Source organism: Rhododendron vialii, chromosome 8a (assembly GCF_030253575.1).
Source record: "Rhododendron vialii isolate Sample 1 chromosome 8a, ASM3025357v1".
Classification (NCBI taxonomy): Eukaryota; Viridiplantae; Streptophyta; class Magnoliopsida; order Ericales; family Ericaceae; genus Rhododendron; species Rhododendron vialii.
This window is the reverse complement of record NC_080564.1, coordinates 18,785,734-18,808,384: the sequence shown is the minus strand read 5'-3', so window position 1 is coordinate 18,808,384 and position 22,651 is coordinate 18,785,734. Positions and strand designations below refer to the sequence as shown.

Sequence of the window (22,651 nt, the reverse complement as noted above, 5' to 3'; positions counted from 1 at the left end):
ACCAGTCAGCTGCACACCATAGAATATTGATATTGGAAAATATTCTTAAAGTGCAACTCTTAGGATTTAAATTAGTTACTAGGTTAAGGTTAACATGGTGATACCTGGTGCCCTTGTATTTCTTTGCCTCTTTGCCATTGGGTTACCGAAGAGTCCTTCAGCTCTCTCATACTTCATCATGTCGACACAAATAAGGTCTTGTGTAGCAGTATTGGGAATCAACTTTGTGATACATTTGTATAGGCCTTCAACGACTTCTGGAACTTTGCAAGCCTCTGGATCTTTTTAAAAAAAATCAGGATTTAAGTAAAAACTAGCTGCATGCAAAGGCCGATGCAATTGGGATTCCCACCTCTTGTCGATTATCTTATAGACCTCATCATACATCTCCTTATTTTGATTGAAGGAATTTGCAATAGTTTCTTTAGCCCGATCCATAGCCTCATAAATGTATCCCATTGGAGGCTTGACTTCTCCATCAACCAATCTAAGTACCTTAACAAGTGGGGATGCGAACTTGAGGGCAAGGAGCACATTCCTCCAAAATGAGGCCATCAACATGACTTTTTCTACATGTTTTCCTCCTTGCTCTTTTGCCCATTTGCTATTGGTCCACTTCTCTGAAGTAAACATCTTCCTTAAGTTTCCCTTTTGTTCATAAACCCTTTGCAAACTCAAAAAAACGGTTGCAAACCGAGTTTTTGCTGGCTTAACGAGTTCATTCCTCTGGGTAAACTGCCTCATCATATTCAACAAAGAGGGTCGATTATAAATATAACCATGCATCATTATTGCCCTTTCCCAAGTTGTCTTCAAATTTGGAAACTTGAAAATGTCTTCTAACATCAAGTCCAAACAATGGGCAGCACATGGAGACTAAAACAAGTGAGGCCGGTTTGCCTCCAACAACCTCCCTGGTAATTGTTATAAATAAGTGGTGTTAGAAGTTAAAACTAGAATAATAAGTGATTTTCAATTGTTCATAACTTCAAGTAAGTTACACAACCAAATAGCAAATTGAAATTCTCACCTGCCGCCACATTTGCCGCGGCACTATCCGTAATAACTTGAATCACGTTTGCTTCTCCAATATGCTCCACCCACCCATCAAGCAATTCATATATCATTTCTGCATCCTTTACAATTCCAGACGCATCCATAGATTTCAGAAACATGGTCCCCCTCGGAGAATTCACCAAAAGCTCCATCAATGTTCTATTTTTCCTATCAGTCCACCCATCGCTCATTAGCGTACACCCATATTGTTCCTGGTCTTTTTTGTGCTCCTCCATCAACTTGCTAACATGCATGTTCTACCTCTTTTTTTAGAAGAGGAACTCGCACTTGATGATAAGTTGGTGGGGGCAAACCCGGACCGTATTGCCCAATAGCCTCTATCATTGGCGCAAAACTATCATTGTTCACAACATTTAAAGGTATCCCACAATCATATATCCACCTTGCAATAGCCTGATGAGCCCGGTCTTTCAATATTTTCTTATATGGTTCATTCTCATCAATTTTTGGCTGTTTGCCCTTGGCTTTTCTATTTTCCACCATCAACTCTAGTTCAGGAGTGTAGTAAGTGTCGAGAGGCCCTATGGTTCTTGGTTTCTTAGTCTTAGAATGAATAGATGTGGAGGTTGTGCTTCCGTGAGTAGAAGATTTCTTAGAACAGGGATTGGATTCAATAATATCATCGTCCAGGTCCAAGTCATAATCATCATCATTCATTGTATCATCAAAATCTGGTATAGACTTAATTTGACTCTTTGCTTCATCCCTTTTACGTATAAACTCCCTCATCTCCTCTCTAACCTCAGGTGGGCATCGGCTACATCCTGCCGTATTCCTTTTAGCTTCTCCTGCAAGGTATTGCTTGATTCTTGACACACCCCTATTTTTCACTTCGTTACAAAAAATACATTTCAACTTGGTATTATTGTGTGGATCAACCTTTTCGCAATACTTCCAACCAAGGTCCTTTTTACTAGAATTTTCAAATGTCATCTACAATTAACAAGTACAAATAATACGATAAAGTCATAAACACATATAGCTGTAAAAAAAAAAAAAAAAAAACATCCACAGCTGACAGCTTACTGGCCACGTAAAAAAAAATGAAAAAATTGACCGACTGAAAAAACTACCATAAAGTCATCCAAAGCCCAGGAGTTTGGCGAAAAAAAAGAAGAGGGAAAAAAAGAGAGAGAAAAAAATGGCTAGGAGTTGCGGAGAAGAGGAGAAGAAGAGGAGAAGAAAGAAGAAGAAGAAAGAAGAAGTCGAGGAGAAGAGGAGGAGGTTACCGTCGTCGACTGAAGCTGCTGTTGTCGACTGAAGCTGCAACCTTGATCGATCGACTGAAGCTGCTCTGGATTGACTGAGACTCTCGATCGACTGAAGCTGCTCTGCTGGCTGGGTATGAATCGTATCGTCTATTAGGGCTAAATCAGACTTAAAAGAAAAAATTATTCAGTGCATCGCCGCCATCGCATGTGTTTTCTGCACCGTCGGATCAATTTTTGGATCAAAGACAAAAAGTGTGCGCCTCGCGCCATAGCGTGCGCCTTGCGCTATAGTGTGCGCCTTGATGCTTTCCGCTATAGCGCTATTCTTCGAAGCGCAAAACCTGCGCTTCGCGCTATAGCGCACGCTTCACGCGCTTTTGAAATCATTGATCATTCGTACTTTAGGCGTATCTATCAATATTCACTCATTCATGGTGCATGATTCATCACATTTCCATATAGTTTGAGCATAGAATTCTCTATTGAGCACGTGTTTTGCTCAACCCTTAATCATTTTCAAGTTCACCCAAAGATAGTGACACAGAGTGCTTGGCGTGCGTTTGACTTCATCCCTTTTGAAAGCTAATACGGGAAATTACTTTGGCATAATTTAGTAAAACTATTTTGGGATGTAATAATAATTTCTATTATAACTATCATTTGATCATGGAAGATTGTAAACCCTAAACCTTCTTTTCTATTTTGCTAATTGGATCGTCAAGCCAGAATAGAAACTTTGAACTTAATTTGAAATTATGGGAATGAACTATCTTTTGGGGTGTTATCTGTATTATTGCGAGGAATTGTTTATCGAATATCTTTATGCTTTATGTTGAAAATTACTTTGGTATCATTTTGTAAAACTATTTTGGGATGTAATAATAATTTCTATTATAACTATCATTTGATCATGGAAGATTGTAAACCCTAAACCTTCTTTTCTATTATGCTAATAGGATCGTCAAGCAAGAATAGAAACTTTGAACTTAATTTGAAATTATGGGATTGAACTATCTTTTGGGGTGTTATCTTTATTATTGCAAGGAATTGTTTATCGGAAATCTTTATGCTTTATGTTGAAAATCGAATGGCGTGACACAGATGTACCGCTATAGCTTAAAAGTGTGTACATAATACCCCTATGGTTAGAGAAGTGTGCACATAATACCCAATTCCGTCTATTTTAATGGAAGTGTACCTCATAGGTCTCTTGAATCTAACCAAAATCTAATCCGAGCCGTTCATAAAGTACTAATCATAGAATAGAGCATCTCTTTAAAAAAATCAACTCGATCAAACATTAATAACTCAGTGATCTAATACTTGTTAAAATGAATGATAAATTTAAATTTGAAAATTTACTTCCCAATAAATTCAATTCAACCATGAGGTTTTCATTTTTTGATCGACTAGAATTTTGGTATGGATGTAGTACTCATCAAACTCTACAATATCAATGGTTAAGATCCAATTTTTAGTATAGGGGATGAATGTGTTAGTTTCAAGGAAGAAGAAGAATCAATGGAAAAGATGAAGGCATATCGGACTTTTAGTGCGCGTCTTGTCACACTTGACATTATTATGGACGGAATTGGGTGTTATGTGCACACTTCACAAACCACAGGGGTGTTACGTGCACACTTTTAAACCATATGGGGTGTATCTGCACATGATCCAAACCACAAGGGGAAGGGGTCAAAGTGGACTTTGCCCATATACAAGTACCCCATGGCTCCCAATACTTGTAATTTCAACTATAATCTTTGGATTTATGAACTACACTAAGAAGAGAATTAGTTTCTTACCTTCGCTACCCATGCAGAGAGCCTCTGCAAATGAGGTTGCTCCTATAGGTAATATCATGAACTCTTGCATGGCAAGACTGTTTCCAGCATGGCTGCCACCATTTATCACATTGAAAGCAGGAACTGACATAATAAGCTCCTTATTACTTGATATTTCCTGTATGTGCTTGTAAAGAGGAATTCCCTTCGCTCCTGCACCCGCCCTACACGCTTAGACACTCCTAGAATTGCATTAGCCCCAAGCTTTGATTTATTTGGAGTTCCATCAATCTCGAGCATTAGTGAATCAACTTCAGCTTGATTCCTTTACATTTTGCACAAATGACAAAAAACAAATGTCAGCATTAACGAAGAAAAACAAGTGCAAATGAGCATGTATGAAGCTTCATTGTAAACAAAAATGTTTCACTAAGCAGATTCAAAACAACAATAAATGACCTAAGCTACTCGATTCAACTTGCTTTCAGCCTGTTAAAAGCTTGTTATTACATAAACAAATCAAGTTACCATACTAAGCTTCAACAACCCACTACTCAGGCTCAATATGCTTATTGCCTTATAGTGTTCGAAAAATCATGTTCACATAAACTCGACTCAAAATCGGCTTAAGTTTGAGATCATTGACTTGAGCTCAACTGATAAACAAACCATGGTTGAACACATTTTGAAGTTTCTTATGCCTTGTTTGGATGGTGTTTTAAAATTTTTTGAGTTTGGAAGATCAACCATGGAAGCTATCTACCTATTAAGGAGAATGATAGAAAAACACAGAGCAAAGAAGAATGATCTCCATATGGTTTTCATAGACTTAAAAAAGGCTTATGATAGGGTGCCTAGAGACATCATATGGTGGGTTTTGAAGAGAAAGGGAGTGACCAAAGGGTATATTAAGGTAATTGAGACATGTATGAAGGTGCCGTCACTACTATTCGATTACCAGTAAGAGAAACGAGTGAATTTCCAATCACTGTAGGATTGCATCAAGGGTCAGCTTTGAGCCAGTACCTCTTTGCCTTAATTATGGATGAATTGACTAGACAATTTCAGGAGGATATCTCATGGTGTATGATGTTTATAGATGACATTGTCCTCGTAGATAAAACTGCTAGAGGTGTTAATACGAAACTAGAAATTTGGAGGGAAGCATTAGAGTTAAAGGGTTTTTGGATAAGTAGGAGTAAAACTGAGTATATGGTGTGCAAGTTTAATGATATCAGCAGTGCGCACGAAGAAAGAGTGATGATCCTAGACCAAGAGATACCTAAGAGTGATCATTTTAGGTACTTAGGCTCAATTATTAGTAGAGATGGAGAGATTGTCGATGATGTGACCCATAGGATCTAAGTGGGGTGGCTCAAGTGGAGGAGCGCTACTGGTGTACTGTGTAACAAGAGGGTACCCATAAAATTGAAGGAAAAATTCTATGGAATTGCCATTAGACCAGCGATGCTTTACGGGACAGAATGTTGGCCTATTAAAAAATAGCAGGTGAACAAGATGAGTGTAGCGGAAATGAGAATGTTAGAGGTGGATGTGTGGTAAGACTAGACGAGACATGATTAGAAATGAAACGGTTCGTAAGATGATAGGTGTAGCACCCATAGAAGAGAAGTTGAGGGAAAATAGGCTAAGGTGGTTTGGGCATATCTACCGTAGACCAGGAGATGCAGTAGTTAAAAAAGCAGATAGGATAGCTTTGGGTAGCAATGCTACGGGGAGAGGTAGACCTAAATTGACATTAGATGTTGTGGTGCGCAACGACATGAGTATAATAGATTTGTGTGAACAAGTGACCCTTGATAGAGCTCAATGAAGGAAAATGATTCATGTAGCCGACCCGAAATGATTAAGACATAAGATTTGGTTTGGTTTGGTTGGTTTTTGGGTAATGAGTAGAGAGAGAAATTAGGGTAATAATTGAAAATAGGGATAATGGAGTGGAGAGAGAAAGAGAGAGAAATGAGAATAATGATTATGGAGAGGATCGATAAATTAGAGTAATGATTGGAAGAAAGGTAATGAATGTCTTTTGAGTTTGGATTTTTTATTTATTTTTAAATATGATCCAAACAAGGCATTAGGCTTTAAACTAAGCTAAAACAACCCCTAATCTGACTCAACTCCTCATATGCAAACTAAATTGTGAGGGGTGTTTTGGCTTAATAGTCCAAAAGATTAATTTTTTGTCTTTACTTGTCAAAATTAAATAGCTACGATCAAAATACTAAAAAAAAAAAATTCACTAAAGACAAAATAACCCAAAACAGAAAGATTTTTTTGAATTATTTTTTCTTTATTTCAAAATTCTAAAAGATTTAGTTATACTTTTTTTACCTTTAGATTCCTCTCGAACTAATAATCCAAAACAAACCGATTTTTTGAATTATTTTTGTCTTATTCTAAATTCTAAAAAGTTTTGTTGTACATTTTTAGTTTTTTACCTTTTAATTTCTCCCGTTGAATCGAGCTAATAATCCATAAAAAATAATTCATAAAAAATTAACGCAAAACTAGCACAACCGAAACTTTTTTGAATAAAAAAATAAAAAAATCTTCCCGATTATTAAGCCAAAACGAAAGTCTAATTATTGTCCTCTACAATTTCCACATGAACAAATCCCTAATTCAAAAACAACATTTCTCCTCCTACCCTTAGTTTTCCAGTAATCAAATTGAATTAATTGTCTGTACATGCACACAGGGGCGGATGGAGCATGAGCACAGGTGGGTCACGTGACCCACCTGGAACCAAAACGTGGACTAAGACTAACCCCACCACAGGCAATACTTTCTCTAAAACATATCGTTCTCGCCGTTTGCGGAAACCCTTGTTTGGGAGAAATCAATCTTCAACAGATCGTCCTCGTTTGCGGAAACGCACGTTTGGGGAAATCCCCGTTTGGGAGAAATCAATCATTTGGAATTAATCTTCAAGACTTCCATCTGGAATCAGTCCGAAAGATGAAATGGCGCCGACGTGACGACGCCCTCAACCCTCGTCATCTTGATCCCAAATCCCAATCCTTTTGTCATCTTGCGTTCTCAATCAATCCATGGACTACAAGCAGGTAATATGCTTGTTCATTAATTATATGCAAAAGTTTGCCTCTTTTTACTAGATTTGTTTAGTTTAATACAATAGTTTGCTTCTTTTCTCGATTAGATTAGTTTAGTTTAGTTTAATCTAATCCAACTAGTTTAGTTTAATACAACAGTTTAAGTCATTCATTCTCTCGTTCATAGATTAGTTTAATCTAGGCACAAATACAATAGTCTATTGAATAGTTTAATTGAAAAGGTGTACGTTGTTTTGATTTCTATTCTGAAAAATAGGGCTTAAAATTCTTTTTCCTTCTCTTAACAATTAGTCATGAAGAGATTTTACAAACCTGTAGTTGTAGAGGTGCCCAATTTGCCGGTAGAGATTCCCAATTTGCCAATAGAGGTGCCTAATTTGGAAAAGGATGATGATAATTCTCGACCACCAAAACAAAGACGTGTAGAAATTAACTTGGCAAACCTTCCCGCTGATCCTGGACTTCGACCCCGAATTGGTGATTATAATCCTAATGAGCAAGACCAAATCCGCAGATACTATTTGCAAAAGGGTCCTTTTCAACCTCGTGACCATACTTTTCCGCAGACAGTATTTGTAAATAAATATCGACGATTTAATAAGGCGTGGTTCAGTCAGTTTCCTACATGGATGGAGTATAGCATAGCAAAAGATGCCGCATTTTGCCTTTGTTGTTATATTTTCAAGCCAGAAATCGGAGATCAAGCGGGCGGGGATAAATTTGTTGGTAAGGGTTACTCAAATTGGAAGAAGAAGAAGATCATCAATGATCATGTGGGAGGCCCAAATAGTGCTCATAATCAAGCTTGGGGTAAGTGTGAGGACTTGTTAAACCAAAGGCAACATATTCAAACGGTGTTTGACAATCAATCAAACCAAGCTAGAATTGATTATCGAATTCGCTTGAATGCGTCGGTTGATTGTGTTCGATTTCTCGTTAGACAAGGACTTGCATTTCGTGGTCATGATGAATCTGAACATTCAAGTAACCAAGGTAACTTTCTTGAACTTTTGAAGTTTCTTGCCGACCATAATGAAGAAGTCAAAGGTGTTGCATTGGATAATGCTCCACAAAATTTGAAGTTGATTGCTCCTGATATTCAAAAGGACATTGTAAGTGCAGCTGCTTTTGAAACTATGAAAGCGATTGTGAAAGATCTTGATGATTCACTCTTTTCTGTTTTGGTTGATGAAGCTCGGGACATATCAATCAAAGAGCAAATGGCAGTTGCAATACGGTGTGTGGACAGAAAAGGTAATGTGATTGAGCGTTTTATGGGCATTGAGCACGTTGCAAATACCGATGCTCTCTCATTGAAGGAAGCAATGGGGATGTTATTTTGTCGACTTGGATTAAGTATGTCTAGATTAAGGGGGCAATGTTTTGATGGGGCAAGTAATATGCAAGGTGAGTTTAATGGCCTCAAGACATTAATATTAAATGAGAATTCATGTGCATATTATGTCCATTGCTTTGCACATCAACTACAACTAGCGCTTGTGGCTGTGGCAAAGAATCATGAGGATATTTCCATGCTGTTTTATATTGTTAATAAAGTGGTGATTATTGTTGGAGTATCATGTAAACGCCTTGATATTCTTAAGGGGATACACTACACTAATGTTGTCGAGGCACTTAGTGTTGGAGAGCTTTCAAGTGGGCAAGGCTTAAATCAAGAAACCAATCTTAAACGTCCCAGTGATACACGGTGGGGCTCGCACTATGGTACTTTAATAAGCATACTGAATATGTTTTCAGCTGTTATCGATGTGCTTCAAATCATCTTTGATAAGGGTACACACTCAGAACAACGATCCGAAGCGAAGGTATTGAAGAACTTGATGCGGTCTTTTGAATATGTTCTTAGTCTTCACTTGATGAAAGCAGTGTTGGCTATTACATCAGAGTTGTCACAAGCGCTACAAAGAAAAGATCAAGATATTGTGAATGCTATATATTTGGTTCAAACATAAAAAAAAAGACTCCAGGTGATGAGGGATAGTGGCTGGGATTCTTTATTTATTGTTGTTTCCTCCTTTTGTGAAAAGTATGGAATTAATGTCCCCAACATGGATGATAAATTTGTTGCTGAAGGGAAAGGCCAACGAAAAGCGCAACAAATTACTAACTTGCATCATTATCGCGTCGAGGTTTTTGCTAGAGTTATCGATATGCAACTTCAAGAACTAACTAAATGCTCGCTTCACTTAGGCAAATAGTGAGTTGTTACTTTGTGTGGCATGTTTAAATCCATCCAACTGCTTCAAAGATTTTGCAAAGGAGAAATTGATTCGTCTTGCCGAATTTTATCCGAAAGAATTTTCTCCGGTAGAGCTCATGGTTCTTTTTGATCAGCTTGATTCATATATCTTTGATGTGCAATCTAATGAGGATTTTTCGAGGTTGAATGGACTTCCTGATCTTTCTAAGAAAATGGTAGAGACCGGGAGAGATAAACTATATCCTTTAGTTTACTTGCTCTTGAAATTGGCATTGATCTTACCGGTTGCAACTGCTACTGTTGAAAGAGTGTTTTCTGTGATGAACATTGTGAAGAATCGATTGCGGAATCGAATGAATGATCAGTGGTCGAATAATAGTTTGGTGGTGTACATAGAAAAAGATGTTTTTGATGGGATTGAGAACGATACAATCATGCAAAACTTTCAGAATATGAAAACCCGTCGTGGTCAATTGTAATAACTTTTAGGAAGTAATCTATGTTTTTGTGTGCTTATGTATGAAATCTTTTAGAATGATTTAAGCTCGAAGTTTTGTGGTTAATGAAGAATGTTTAAACATTTCATCTTCGCTTTATATTGAACTGTGAATTTTCCTTTTCCAAAGTAATGCTTGAAAGGTAATGCTTCAAGATAAAGCATTTCACAGCAGACTAGATAGGTTCTTCTCACCATGGATTGCCTATGGACGTTGGACAAAAAAATTTGCCGATCAAAAAAAAGTAATGCTTGAAAGGTGACCATCTCTATAGAAATCTTGGATCCGCCACTGCATGCACACATACACAAACAATCAAACAGAAGGATTCAAAGGAATAACCTGACATCGACGCCGACGAGCTTAGGGCCCAAGATCTCATTGATATTTTTGACAGCATTGAGAACTCCTTTTACCTCCATAAAAGCTCTTGTCCCCGTCCCTGAGCTCCAACGCCTCGTAGATCCCCGTGGAGGCCCCGCTGGGAACCGCGGATCGGAATAGATCGTCGGTCACCAAATCAACCTCCACCGTCGGATTCCCCCGGCTGTCGATGATCAACCTTCACCGACTTCACCTTGTGTTCCCTCGACACCGCCACAGACTCCGGGGCCGAGGTGGCGATGGAGTTGCGGACGGTCAAGGGGCAGTACTTGAGTGAGGAACGTGGAGGGGCGGGTGATGGAAATGATTGGGGTTGGAGGAGATGAAGGGTTTTGAGAGTGACGCGGGGGCCATGGCCATTTTTAGTGTTTCTTTGGTTGGGCTGAGAGAGAAAGAGAAGGGGTTTTAGAATGGAGGAAGGTTTTTGGTGCATGTAAAGAGAGAGAGAGAGAGAGAGGGGGGGGGGGGGGGGGGGGGGTTGTTGGTGGGGGTGGTTGGTAATTGGTCATTTGGTATGGGAAAGTCCGCCGAGGGGTGGTGGTTGGAGGGACGTTAAGACCAAGGACGGACGGCGGTTTAAATTTTTATCATTAAAAATTTTAGTACTTTTTTATTTTTAAAAATAAATAAATTTAAAGTTACTTAAGTTGGGCCGGCTGACATTTTTACATCTTTTTTAACAATTCAAAACCCGTTCAATTAGTTTTTTTTTAAATATTATTATTTTTAGACACTTTAATAGTTTTTTTTACATAACTCAAGCGTTTAAGTCAATTTACGCGCACCTCAACTTATCTTAGGAGCCTAATTTCACTGTCCACTTGCAAGGAGCACAATTAAAATCGAAGCAAAACTCCAAATTAACTGCTCCCAAAGAAGTTAACAGCACCTGTGAAGTTTCGAATGATACCTTAGGAAGAGTAAAACCAAAGTCTCCGATCTTGACCACTAGATCATACTCTTGGGGGTTCACTTTTATTATTTGTAATATTATTTTTGTTATTAAAATGGACAGAAATGCTTAAGATTGTATTCATTTAGACTTATTAATGATTATTTTTAGTACAATTAGATAAATCGATCAGAATCATGTGGTAATGTTAAAGTAGTTTTTATAATTTTCAGTAAAATAAATTAGTAGTATCACATTTTATTTTTTATTTTTGAAAGTCACCTTTTATATATTATTACTCCTACTACATTAGGTATCTTTTACAGTTGACACTTGACTATCCAATCTCAATCTGCCTTCACAAGTGATTAAGGTCAGTGGAGGTAGCCAGTTAGGTTAGGTAGGTGCGCACGAGAGAAGTGAGGTGGTTGCGTGGGGCCATCAGCTGTTTTCTGTGGGTCCCAAATCAAAATGAATTGGTTTGGGTTCCGGGAGAACTTGAGCATCTTCGTCGTTAAGCTCACAAAATTGGAGTAGAAATTTCTAAAGAAATGAGCACGAGAGAAGTGAGGTGGTTGCGTGGGGCTATCAGCTGTTTTCTGCGGGTCCCAAATCAAAATGAACTGGTTTGGGTTCCGGGAGAACTTGAGCATCTTCGTCGTTAAGCTCACAAAATTGGAGTAGAAATTTCTAAAGAAATGAACTGGAACAATGGTATTAGTTCCTGCATATCTTGGGAATAATGGGACCAATATCCCTCACGAACCAGAACCACCTCATGAGTCCACTATATCGACCATTTATTCATGCACAGTAAGACTACCATAAGCCAAGTTACAGAGCAAAATCCCCGAGAACAAAAGATATACGATTAAGCATTTCATTGCTTACTAGTAGTAGCTTATTTCGACATATATTAAGGGTACAATAGTCAAAAACCATGTAGCTATACTCTCACCATGACACAACAAAAGAACGAGGAGGAAATGGAAGAAAACAATCCCAGCCAAATGGAAATGGCATAAAGTTTATCCAGTTTCAACTTTGTTGCAGAAAGAAGAAACAAAAGGTAGACGACATGGCTGCTCTCACTTAAGAAAGGTACAGCCAAGAAACAGAAATACATAAGCCACCAGAGATGTTAGAAGTTCAAGTGTCCAACTTGGATGTAACAGCGCCGCAGGGATTGCAGGAACTAGGAAAGAACCACAAATCCAACCAGCCACAAGCAATCCTAATCTGCAATAAACCAGATGAACCATTTAACAAAAATAGCAGGGCAGCACATTAGGGGGAGGGTAAACTGCACTAGATGGGGAGGACTAGGGAGGGAAAAAAACACAAGACGACAAACACCCATCTTTTTTAGCAAAATTACCCGATCATGGAAGCTTTAGCTAGGCTCTTTTTCTTTCCATTGAGGAAGTATATGCAAGCTCCCAAAGAAATGGCCACCTGTAGAAGGGAAACACGTAATGTTTCCAGATGGGAAAATTGCAAAGGCCAAATAATAATTTACAAGCACATAAGGGCTGAAAGTTTAATTCCTTGCGTAACTGCTGAGATCAAAGGAAGGTCAGTATGGTATTTATCATCCTACAACAGACTTCACTATTCCGAAACAGACAAATGTACAATCGACTCAATGTTAATGCCTCAACCTATATTACAATCATTACTGGGCATCTCACTTTGATCTTTTTATGGTCATCTAATAGAGATTTCTAGTTTCTGGAATTGTGAGCATTCCAGGAGCGATTGCATTGCAATGTAATATTTGAGCACTTTTTATTCAACAATATGGCCATGTCATCGATGAACAGATATTAGAAGTTCAGTGACAACCATCTCTATTTCATCTACTTCAGGGTTTTTGAAACCATCCTTTGAACTTTTCTAGTTCTGACTGAACGAGCAATGGAAAGTAAAAAGGGCTGATGCCTGATGTCCACTTAGTTGGCTACCTAGAAATGACAAATGGACATACAACAGTAGTGTAAAAATAACCTGGAAAGCGGGTCCAGTTTCGGCAGAATTCATGATACTCCAGCCAGCGATGAATGCAAAGAGGAACAATCTTCTAAGAATAATCACGGTAGGAGGAACTTCCACAAATCCGAGCAAGTTCTTGAACCAAGGTGGAGACTCCTGTACTTGCTTTTTTAACATGCTTTTCAAGTTGATTTTTCTTTTCTTCGTGCGTACGAAACTATCCATCAGTAACTTTTCAAAAGCCAACTCTATTGATTCTGCACTTCTTTCATGCGGAGCATATTGAGCTAAAAGAAAGTTCCGGGAACTCCAAATTTCTTTTTCAGAAGCATCTCTGCTTACACCAAGCCGTCTGTATGGGTCCTGAACATTTATTCGAGGGAATGTTGGAGTATTGCCTACATTGGAGAAAATTTAAAATTGGATGTGAAACATGAACAGTTCAACTTTCCATGTATTTGGCAATGATGCCAAAACATATGCTCGAAGTGTCAGTTGCATATGTTGCATAAGCTTAAAAACATATGTTCGCATCAGTGCTACATAGACTAGTGGCGACGAGTACAAATCAGAATTGCTCAAAAAGATCCAACGAAAGTTGCATACTGAGCTTTTAGATGCACTAACAAAAACATTGGATTTCGCATTCTTTGAAGAGTTGGAAAGAATCTGAGAAAGTACAGAATTAAATCATTAACATTCGCAATACTTGCTATTGTGCAGAAAAATGAAGGGGAAAAAAAAAAAAAACCGACATTTACATCCTTGATATGTGAGAAACGTAACCCGATCCCGACCCCGACTAAACCTTCAGAGCTGGACCTCCACTTTGGTTGGAAGGGGTAAATGTCCAATACAAACTACTTAATCATTTGTTGTCGCCATCTTCTAGAAAGATTTATTGATACACATATATTATTGATTAATTCCAGCAGTATGGAAGTGTATCGTAATTCTGAAAGTCAATATCTATTGATGCTTCCAAACATAATTACTATTCTAGATTCAAACTTGAGGCCTAGTAAGGCAAAGATTCAGAATCTCTTAGAAATCTTAGAAAGAGAAGGTGAAGAAAAGATACACCATTCGCTGTTAGAAAATAAATTTAACCCAGTTTTGGATCCATTGGTCAAACCAAACTTGAACTGGCCCACAAACAGAATTGTGCCACATTAGAACTGGGACAAGATTTTGTCCCCCTAAACATCAATCCGTAAATCAAATTATCATATCTGAGACACAAATTAGCTATTCTATAATTTTATAAGTGTCCCTGAAAAGGGGAGAGAGAGACAAAGTTTTTTATGAGAAGTTTCTTGCATGAGTACAGAGGATGAAACTAGTGCAACAAGCACTTCTAAGTTGTTTATCCTTGGACTGGAAAAAAAAAGAGGTGGTGTGCTTCATCATGGGAATGAAAACTAAAGATTAAGTACTAAGTGCATTCAACTTTCGGCACACATTAATTTTTGTAATTTCAACGGGTCGCCTACTCATACTGACAGGACCTACGTTTCATATTAATATACCCATGAAAATTAAGGGAAAATTCCCTCCACAAGCAGTCTTACAGGGCGCGTTTGGTATATATATTGTTGTACATAATTAACAAGTAAAGTGTGTCCGTAACCTTGAAATAAGAGCATCAATCCCAACTTAAAACATGAAATAAGAACAAAAGTAAATTCTATCCACCTTTAAGGGAAATCACAAATAAGTCGAGGGAAAAAACCTAGGAACATAGAGAAACAAGAACGAATTGTGGAGAATATAGTAGTTTTTTTTTAGTAGATCTAACAAGAAAAGCACGTCTTTCGGACAGACTTGCACCTGCAATTACAAATTTTGGCAGTTGGCCAATGGTTAAGATACGCAAGAAACTTTTACCCATTTTAACCCCCTAGTGTTACAGGACACAAGCTATATTGCTTGTACCACAGGTTTATGACCACTTGATTTGACTCCGACTCTTGAAGAGTCTCTTGTAGTACTGATGCTTTACTTTTGCAGTGCCATTTAATAACAATAATTGGATGAATTTTATCTTCCAATATCAAGATTGAAAGGAGCTTTGCTCAGGCATGAGAAACTTGAAACGGGAGGAAAAGAAACAAGACTTATACAGCAGGGATTCCTTTCAATTTAGTGCCTCTGCTGCGTTACATAATTCCACATTCGGCCTAAATGAAGGATGGCCATTTGTTCAAGTCAGCTTGAAAACATTTCCTAGTTCCCTAAAGGTAGTACAGGTTCCATTGGTGAAGGCTCTTCCAATTGACTAAAACAAATTTCATACAAAGGACGGGCATAAACACGAAAACAACGTCCAAACTCCCTTACTCTCTGTTTGACTAGATGAATTCTAACTGCAGGTATTTGTAACACCCTGTCCCACATCGGAAGTCTACATGGATGATCTTGGGCATATAACAAATCTTGTGGACTACTACTAGTACCTTGGGCTTAAGCTTTTGGGCCACGTGGTGTGGCTTGTGGATCAAAATCAAGGTATTAGGCCAGTGGTCTGCTTAGGGCATTACAGGTTGTATCAGAGCTATCCGTGTACACGACCATATGGGCCTTGGAGTTTGGTTGGATTTGGTAGTTGGTTTGATTTGTATTGGTGATTATAGTGCTCAATGCCCTCGCGAGGCTATAGAGTTGGGGAGATTTTGACACCCCGTCCCACATCGGAAGTCTATATGGATGATCTTGGGTATATAACAAACCTTGTGAGCTACTAGTACCGTAGGCTTAAGCTTTTGAACCATGTGGTATGGCTTGTGGATCACAATCAAGGTACTAGGCCAGTGGTCAGCTTGGGGCGTTACAAGATTTGACATTATTATTCCACGCGAACAACTCAAACTTCAAATTTAATAGCTTACATATGGATTTTGGCACAAAGTCTGGAAGCTTGTCATGATGGATTTAATGAAACTACTTAAAAGTACTTTGCAAGTCTCCTTTGTTAATGATTGTAATTATCCAAGGATCCAAACATATATATCTCTTCTACCTCAACTCCATCACTCTAGTTTCACAACCAGCCCCAGCACAACGGTAACGATACTCCAACATGACCTAGAGGTCACAGGTTCCAGTCGCGGAAACAACCTTTGTGAAGGAGCCTCGTAATTGGGTAGCCCTTTTATGCTAGTTTCACAAGCCTATCTCTAAACTTCTTACTTTTTTGTTGACACTGAATACAAAACACCTTCATTCCAGATTCAAATTTATCAAAATGGAGCTTTATAGGTTCATTGACCATGAACGTTGCACAAAGCAAAGAGATAACCACCTAGATGCAAACCCTGAGGGTAAACCGAGAGGACCTAAAAGAGAAAGAGTTGATTGATTAATTCAAACTTTCCCATGTTATAATTTGCTAAAAGAAAAAATAACTGCACATGTTTCTTCTATTTGCAAACAAACCCTTAGCTATAAATTGCTTAAAATTGTTGACTGCATTATACTCAAGTAAATAATCAACTTGGGCCATAGGTTTTAAGTACCTTCATAACGTGAATCCCCAGCGCATCTAGGGCTCCTAAAACTCAAAACACGCACTGTAGATGGGCTCTTTGAATTGGCAATAATAGAACTGGGCCATAAACAAAGATTTGTGAGGAAAAATAGAACATAAATTCATAATGAAGAAACAGAATCCAACAATATTCCTGCATCGACACCGGAGTGTCCCAAAACATCACATCAATCTCAACTAAATAATTTTTTTTCACACTTGGTACAATCGTTAGGTTGATCATCTACGTAGTGAACGGTTTTTAGGGAAAATTGTCAAATGGAGTCAAAAGGTTTTCTACGTTGCAAAACTTACATGTATGGGGATTGAGCATTCATGACGGGGCTTGTCGGTGCAAGTGTAGATGTTATTGGTAGCATTGGAAATGCAAGTTCACTAATGCTATGTTAGAGTTTTGTTCCAGATAATCTATTTATGCCTCATGACATGAATGGGACAAAGGATTTGAGTTTGACAGTTGACTACAATTACCAACTGGCTTTTTTAGAATAATTTTGTCTTCATGATTAACTCCCATCCTTAGGTGGACCTTCGATAGGTGGACCTTCAATAGGCGCCAAGTTGATTGTTATGCATCTATTTGGAAAATTTCTAAGAGAATGAATTAACTCCTATAGGCTATAGCTATGGTCCTGTTATGGTGTTACCCTTGTAAGAATCCTAGGGTGGTGAAATCCCACATCCATTGGCGTTCAAAAGTTGGGATAAATCCTATAATCCAGTTTCCTTCTGAATGCTATTTTCGTTTCCTTTTTCCCTCCCAAATTCCAGCATCATGCGTAGATATAAACACGTGAAATTAAAACAAGTTATATGCATATATTTCATCAACTTGAATTGGTTGCCGACAATCCCCATCGAGTAGCAATGAAAATTCAGAGAGAGAGAGAGAGAGAGAGAGAGACTTACAGTTTTTTGGTGAGGAAAGGAGAGGAAAGGCTAGGGTTTGAGAGGAGAAAGCAGGCCATGAAATTTTGCAGAGAGAGAGAGGGAGAGATAAAACCTAAATAAGGGTAGTGTAGGAATAGAGTGCTGTTACACCAACAGAGGCGGTGGTTGCGGTGATTGGGAGCAGATGCTCGCAACTCCTCTCTACGCAGGTGTTCTGGGTAGAAGAGAGAGAAGAGAGAGAAATCTTCTCTTAAGACTTTGGGCTATTGTACGACAAAGTTATGAGAGAGAGAAGGTTCATTATTCGCTATGGGCAGCAGCCCTACCCACACTCACACACGGCAACGTTTTATGAAAGAAAAAAAAAAATTCTTCCGCTTGCAATTCTATAGAGCAGAAACGTGATTATGAAAGCCTTAGAATTAAAATTTAATTATATCTCTTTAGAATAATATGATCAGAATAATAAGATCTTCACGTCAATTCAAACGGATTGAAAATTAGAGCACTTAATTTTTTAATCATATTTTTTAATATATAAACGGTCTAAAAAATTAAGTGTGCCACTTTTTAATTCGTTTGAACAAGTACGAATATCTTATTATTCTAATCATATTATTTTAAAACATCATAATTAATTTTTGTCTCTAGGACTCTCATAATTAAGTATCTGCTTTTTATTTAGAATCCTGTAGATCAGAAACGTGATTATGAGAGTCCTATAGACAAAAGTTAATTATATCTCTTTAGAATAATATGATTAGAATAATAATATATTCGTACTTGTTCAAACGAATTAAAAAGTGGAATGAATTAAAAAGTGGCACACTTAATTTTTTACACCGTTTATATATTAAAAAATATGATTAAAAAATTAAGTGCTCCAATTTTCAATCCGTTTGAATTGACGTGAAGATCTTATTATTCTGATCATATTATTCTAAAGAGACATAATTAAATTTTAACTCTAAGGCTTTCATAATCACGTTTCTGCTCCATAAGATTGCAAGCGGAAGAGTTGTTTTTTTTTCTTTGATAAAACGGTGCCGCGTGTGAGTGTGGGTAAGGGCTGCTGCCCGTGGTGGGCAGCAGAGCCCCCGCGTCCAGAGAGAAGGTTCATTATTCGCTATGGGCTCTAACTCCAGCCCAACAGTATCTAATGGCCTGTACTATGCTTCATTTTTTTGGCCGAAATGGTAGGGAGTTATATCATAAAATAGCCGAATACATCAAAGTTGGATATCGTCCTATGGGCAATAAGGATTTTGATTAAAAAGTTGAGTGATTTATTTTTTTTGTCCTTATTCAAAATTTTTTTGCATCTGTTTGTTTTGCATCAAATTTTTGTAACTTATTGATTTGTCTCGACAAGAGGAATAAGAAGAGTAAAAAATTTTGACCGAAACTCATAATTTTTTGAATAAAGAGAAAAATAAGTCAATAAGTTAGTTTTTTTTACTTATTCTTGTCTTTTTGAAAAAAATTATGAGTTTCGATCAAAATTTTTTATTTTTCCGATTCCTCTCGCCGAGACGAATCAATAAGTCACAAAAGTTTGACGCAAAACTAAGAAATGCAAATTTTTTTTGAATAAAAACAATAAAAAGTTATTGTTCCACTTTTAAAGCCAAATGAAGCCTTAATAACCAAACAAGAGACCTAGTTACCCAAGATCACCCATTAGAGCCTCGCAACCAGGCTTTGCTAGCTAATCGGCCATGACCGACCTCCAAATAGAGAGAGCAACACAAATCCTCAACTGCGTGAAAGACAACCAAAAGAACAACAGAAACCCCACACAAAATTAGAGACCGATTGCTAGTATACTTCTGCTATCGTTAAGGTTTAATTTGTGCAACAATTTTATAACCACACATAAACACTTACACACACTCACGAAGGGAGTGAGCCTCCAGTGTGGTGTAGGGCCCACTCTCTTTGTGAGTGTGTGTATGTAAGTGTTTGTGTGTGATTATAACATTGTTGTTAAGTACGTTGTGATAATTTGAAGTTCAGATTTGGTCGTGCATTAATTTCATCGCCTTCAAATTAATTTGATCACGGTTTTGTCGATGAAATATTGAAATTGGATTGTGTGTAGGCGGTTCATATGTTTTGCCAATTAAAAAAAATAGATTTTTATCTCTAAGTACATAAAAGTGAAACTTAATTTCCATTAAGGAGAGATGGAATACTTAATTACCACTAGATCCACTTTTACAAAAATACATTTATCATTAATGGAAGTGTCACCCTAGGGTTTTAGGGTTTAGGTTTAGGGGCTTTCATAGAGTCCTAGGGTTTAGGTTTAGACACTTTCATAGGGGTTTTAGGGTGCACTTTTCTATTATAGGGTTTTAACGGTTTAGGCACTTCTATAGGGTACTCTAGGGGTTTAGGCATTTTTATAGGGTATCCTAGGATTTAGACACTTTCATAGAGTTTCAGTGTTTCATTAATTAGAGGAGATTTGATGGAAATTTCTTTCTATTTTCTGGACCTAGAGGTCCGGTTTTTTTCCACTAAGGCCAAATTTTGGTTTCTCCAGTACAGATTGATTGAATGAATTCTTCACAATCACATAATTTTGTGAGGCTATATGAATTGCCCTAATGCTAAGAGGACCACCAGTTTTTTGCCCGAATGAAATAATGGAAGATTGGATTGAACACTTATACATATTGAATTGAGTTGATTTTTCACAAACTCACTCGGTTTTTAAAAATAACTATTGAACGGTTGATTTTTGTATAACAAGAAGAATGGCATTTCTGGTGTGGGTATTGTAGCAAGGAACCATTTTGGTGAAATTTTGGGGTCTATGTTGATTCTTTTTGTTGGTTTCTTATTGCCACGTTCTACTGAGGTTTTGGGATTTCGTGAACCCCTTATCATTGCGGCTATTAGAGGATTTTCTGAAATTATTGTTGAAGGTGACTCGTTGCATGTAGTTCAAGCTTTGATTCAAGATGGAAAGTCTCTCTCTGATTGTAGCTCTATTCTTGCTGATTGTGTAGAGTTGTTCCTTTATTCATGTTAAGCGTTCTTGTAATAGGGTAGCCCATTCATTGGTTAAGCGTTCCCTATTAGGTGCTACACTGGAGAGTTGGGGGGGGGGGGGGGGGGGGGGGGTGTTGGGTCTCTCCCAACATCTCGCTAGTCTTGCCCGTGATGATATTCGGTCCTCGGACCGCTCTTTGTCTTAATAAAATCGTCCCTTCTTTCATGAAAAAAAAAAGCGTGGTCTACAAGATGAATGACTCAAATCATTACAGTAAACACAGGGTGAGATTCACAATGACAGTAATGGAAAATCCACGGTTTTCACCTTTCACCCGTGGGAGAAAGAATTTAAATTCTTATATATAAAAGACAGGAAGAGATCATTAAAAAAACCCAGACAAGTGATGATCACATTGCGTTCATTGACACTTTGGCATTGGAATCTCTTTTAGTAGGAGTAGGAGTATCTTTGTTTAACGAAAAGTCCTGCCTTGTGATTAGTCCGTGGGAATTCTACCCCATTAGATCAAATAGTAAAATACATCACGCAACTCTTTCTTTCCATTCCATGTGCTCTTCCACTCATGCACCTATAACGGCTGTTAAAGGAATGCCTATATAGCTATACCACTTTTGCTTTACTTTTCCAATGTGACAATAAAATTAAGCGTTTAGTTTGATTGGCCGGAATTACAGATTCAATTGACTAAAAAGGCATGAAATGTAATTACTAATTATATTGTCAGACCACATCTCGAGCTTTTGAATGCAACCTTTGGTAAATAGATTAGAAATTTGTGTGATAAATTATACTATCTCACAAAACATGGGATGTAATATACTTTTGCAGAATTAACATTTACAATGACCACAATATTACTCGCCTAATTAAGAGATTTTCCTTGTGATTTGTATCTAAAAAAACTCACTTTTTGCCCTTAAAAAAGAAAGAACTCTTCTTTTTCTCCGCTTAGTTTTTCCTTTCTAATAAACTTTCTTTAACTTCTTGTGCACGTTTAGATCTTTTGAATCGTCAATCAAAAGAGCGGAAAGATATGCACCAAATTAGACGAAGCTAAGAAAAAACCAGGTAAGGTTTTGTTTTCAGTGCGTTTTTCTAAAATAATTGTTTTAGTTTTTTTATTTCATTGATTTCCCTAGTGGAAACTGATGAAAAAGGTTAAAACTTTAATCAAAAGTTGGAAAAATAAAAAATTAAACGAAGTTCAAGAGGCTGCAGACCCTCTATTATTAATCCAACCAATCAAACAGTATGTGCAAGTAAAGTTATACATGTATCTCCTAATGAAATACTTGAGTTAATCTCTTATCACAAAAATGGAAACACTACTACCACCACCACCACCACCATATATGCCTGATTAGCAGCAGATTGAAGAAGCGCAACTCCCTTATCCTGTGGCTGCATCTGCTAATAGTACTCCTCGGTATACTTCGGGCTCAATCGGGCCATTCTTTGCAGTCATCTCTGTTCTGGCTATTCTTGCAATTCTTTCATGTGTGTTTGGAAGCATATTTGTCAGCCGAGATAACACACTGTCGGAAAGCATTAACCATGGCAGCTGTTTCGGGTGGTTGAAGGGAAGAAGATGGAGGCGGCGCATTGGTGGCGATTGTGTTGGAGTTGGAGCCAAGGTTACGGTTGGGGAAAAAGGTGACAATGATGGGTAAGACTAAGGCTTGAGATGGAATGTACCATCGATTGATCTCACCAAAGTCTGTGCTTAACTTCTGGTTTAATTTGTGTATGGAAGCTGAGCCAGATTATAAATTAAGTCAGACCTCCTTAGATTTGGGTTAGACCACCTTTGTTGTTTACAAAGGACCCCGTGCTTAATGTTTGTTTCTTGTTTTCTGAAATTGTTTCTTGGTTATAAGCTCAATCCAACCTACCAAAAATTAAGTTAATTAGCAGTCACATGGTTTACTAATAAGATTGTGTATCCGTCATATTTACACATGGGAATAGCCACGGTTAATGGTGGGGTGGCTCTGGCTCCCCAATGTTTTGAGTAATTACACAATAGTATTTC

The 22,651-nt window shown here is 37.7% G+C and overlaps 3 protein-coding genes across 4 annotated transcripts; 1 reads left to right on the top strand and 2 right to left on the bottom strand.

Annotated features, from left to right (window-relative positions):
• Positions 1–779: 779 nt before the first annotated feature.
• LOC131335727 (uncharacterized) lies at positions 780–1,310 on the bottom strand. Its single transcript, XM_058371212.1, has 2 exons — positions 1,031–1,310; positions 780–914 (listed from the first exon to the last, which is right to left on the bottom strand). Exons 1-2 carry the CDS (start codon positions 1,308–1,310, stop codon positions 877–879), a joined length of 318 nt encoding a protein of 105 aa, XP_058227195.1. The 3' UTR covers positions 780–876.
• An 8,197-nt stretch (positions 1,311–9,507) lies between these two features.
• On the top strand, positions 9,508–9,870 carry LOC131335726 (uncharacterized). Its single transcript, XM_058371211.1, has one exon. The coding sequence runs from the start codon at positions 9,508–9,510 to the stop codon at positions 9,868–9,870; it is 363 nt and encodes a 120-aa protein (XP_058227194.1).
• A 2,147-nt stretch (positions 9,871–12,017) lies between these two features.
• On the bottom strand, positions 12,018–17,923 carry LOC131335725 (protein CHAPERONE-LIKE PROTEIN OF POR1, chloroplastic-like). 2 transcript variants are annotated; one of them, XM_058371208.1, is made up of 5 exons: positions 17,613–17,923; positions 16,672–16,760; positions 13,172–13,554; positions 12,543–12,619; positions 12,018–12,403 (listed from the first exon to the last, which is right to left on the bottom strand). In XM_058371208.1, the coding sequence occupies exons 1-5, from the start codon at positions 17,669–17,671 to the stop codon at positions 12,253–12,255; spliced, it is 759 nt and encodes a 252-aa protein (XP_058227191.1). In that variant the 5' UTR covers positions 17,672–17,923; the 3' UTR covers positions 12,018–12,252. The 2 variants fall into 2 exon arrangements, with proteins under 2 accessions (XP_058227191.1, XP_058227192.1); XM_058371209.1 differs by lacking the exon at positions 17,613–17,923 and having other exon boundaries at positions 13,172–13,519; positions 16,672–16,764.
• Between the last annotated feature and the right edge of the window lie 4,728 nt (positions 17,924–22,651).

Excerpts from the sequence above, each read along its gene's own strand:
- LOC131335727 (XM_058371212.1), bottom strand. The coding sequence starts at position 1,310 with ATGCATGTTAGCAAGTTGATGGAGGAGCACAAAAAAGACCAGGAACAA. Across the intron at positions 915-1,030 it reads CGCGGCAAATGTGGCGGCAG|GGAGGTTGTTGGAGGCAAAC; the intron begins GTGAGAATTTCA and ends AACAATTACCAG.
- LOC131335726 (XM_058371211.1), top strand. The coding sequence starts at position 9,508 with ATGGTTCTTTTTGATCAGCTTGATTCATATATCTTTGATGTGCAATCT.
- LOC131335725 (XM_058371208.1), bottom strand. The coding sequence starts at position 17,671 with ATGGCCTGCTTTCTCCTCTCAAACCCTAGCCTTTCCTCTCCTTTCCTC. Across the intron at positions 16,761-17,612 it reads CCTTTCCTCACCAAAAAACT|TTCTATTATTGCCAATTCAA; the intron begins GTAAGTCTCTCT and ends TTTATGGCCCAG. Across the intron at positions 12,620-13,171 it reads AAACTGGACCCGCTTTCCAG|GTGGCCATTTCTTTGGGAGC; the intron begins GTTATTTTTACA and ends TCCCTTCTACAG.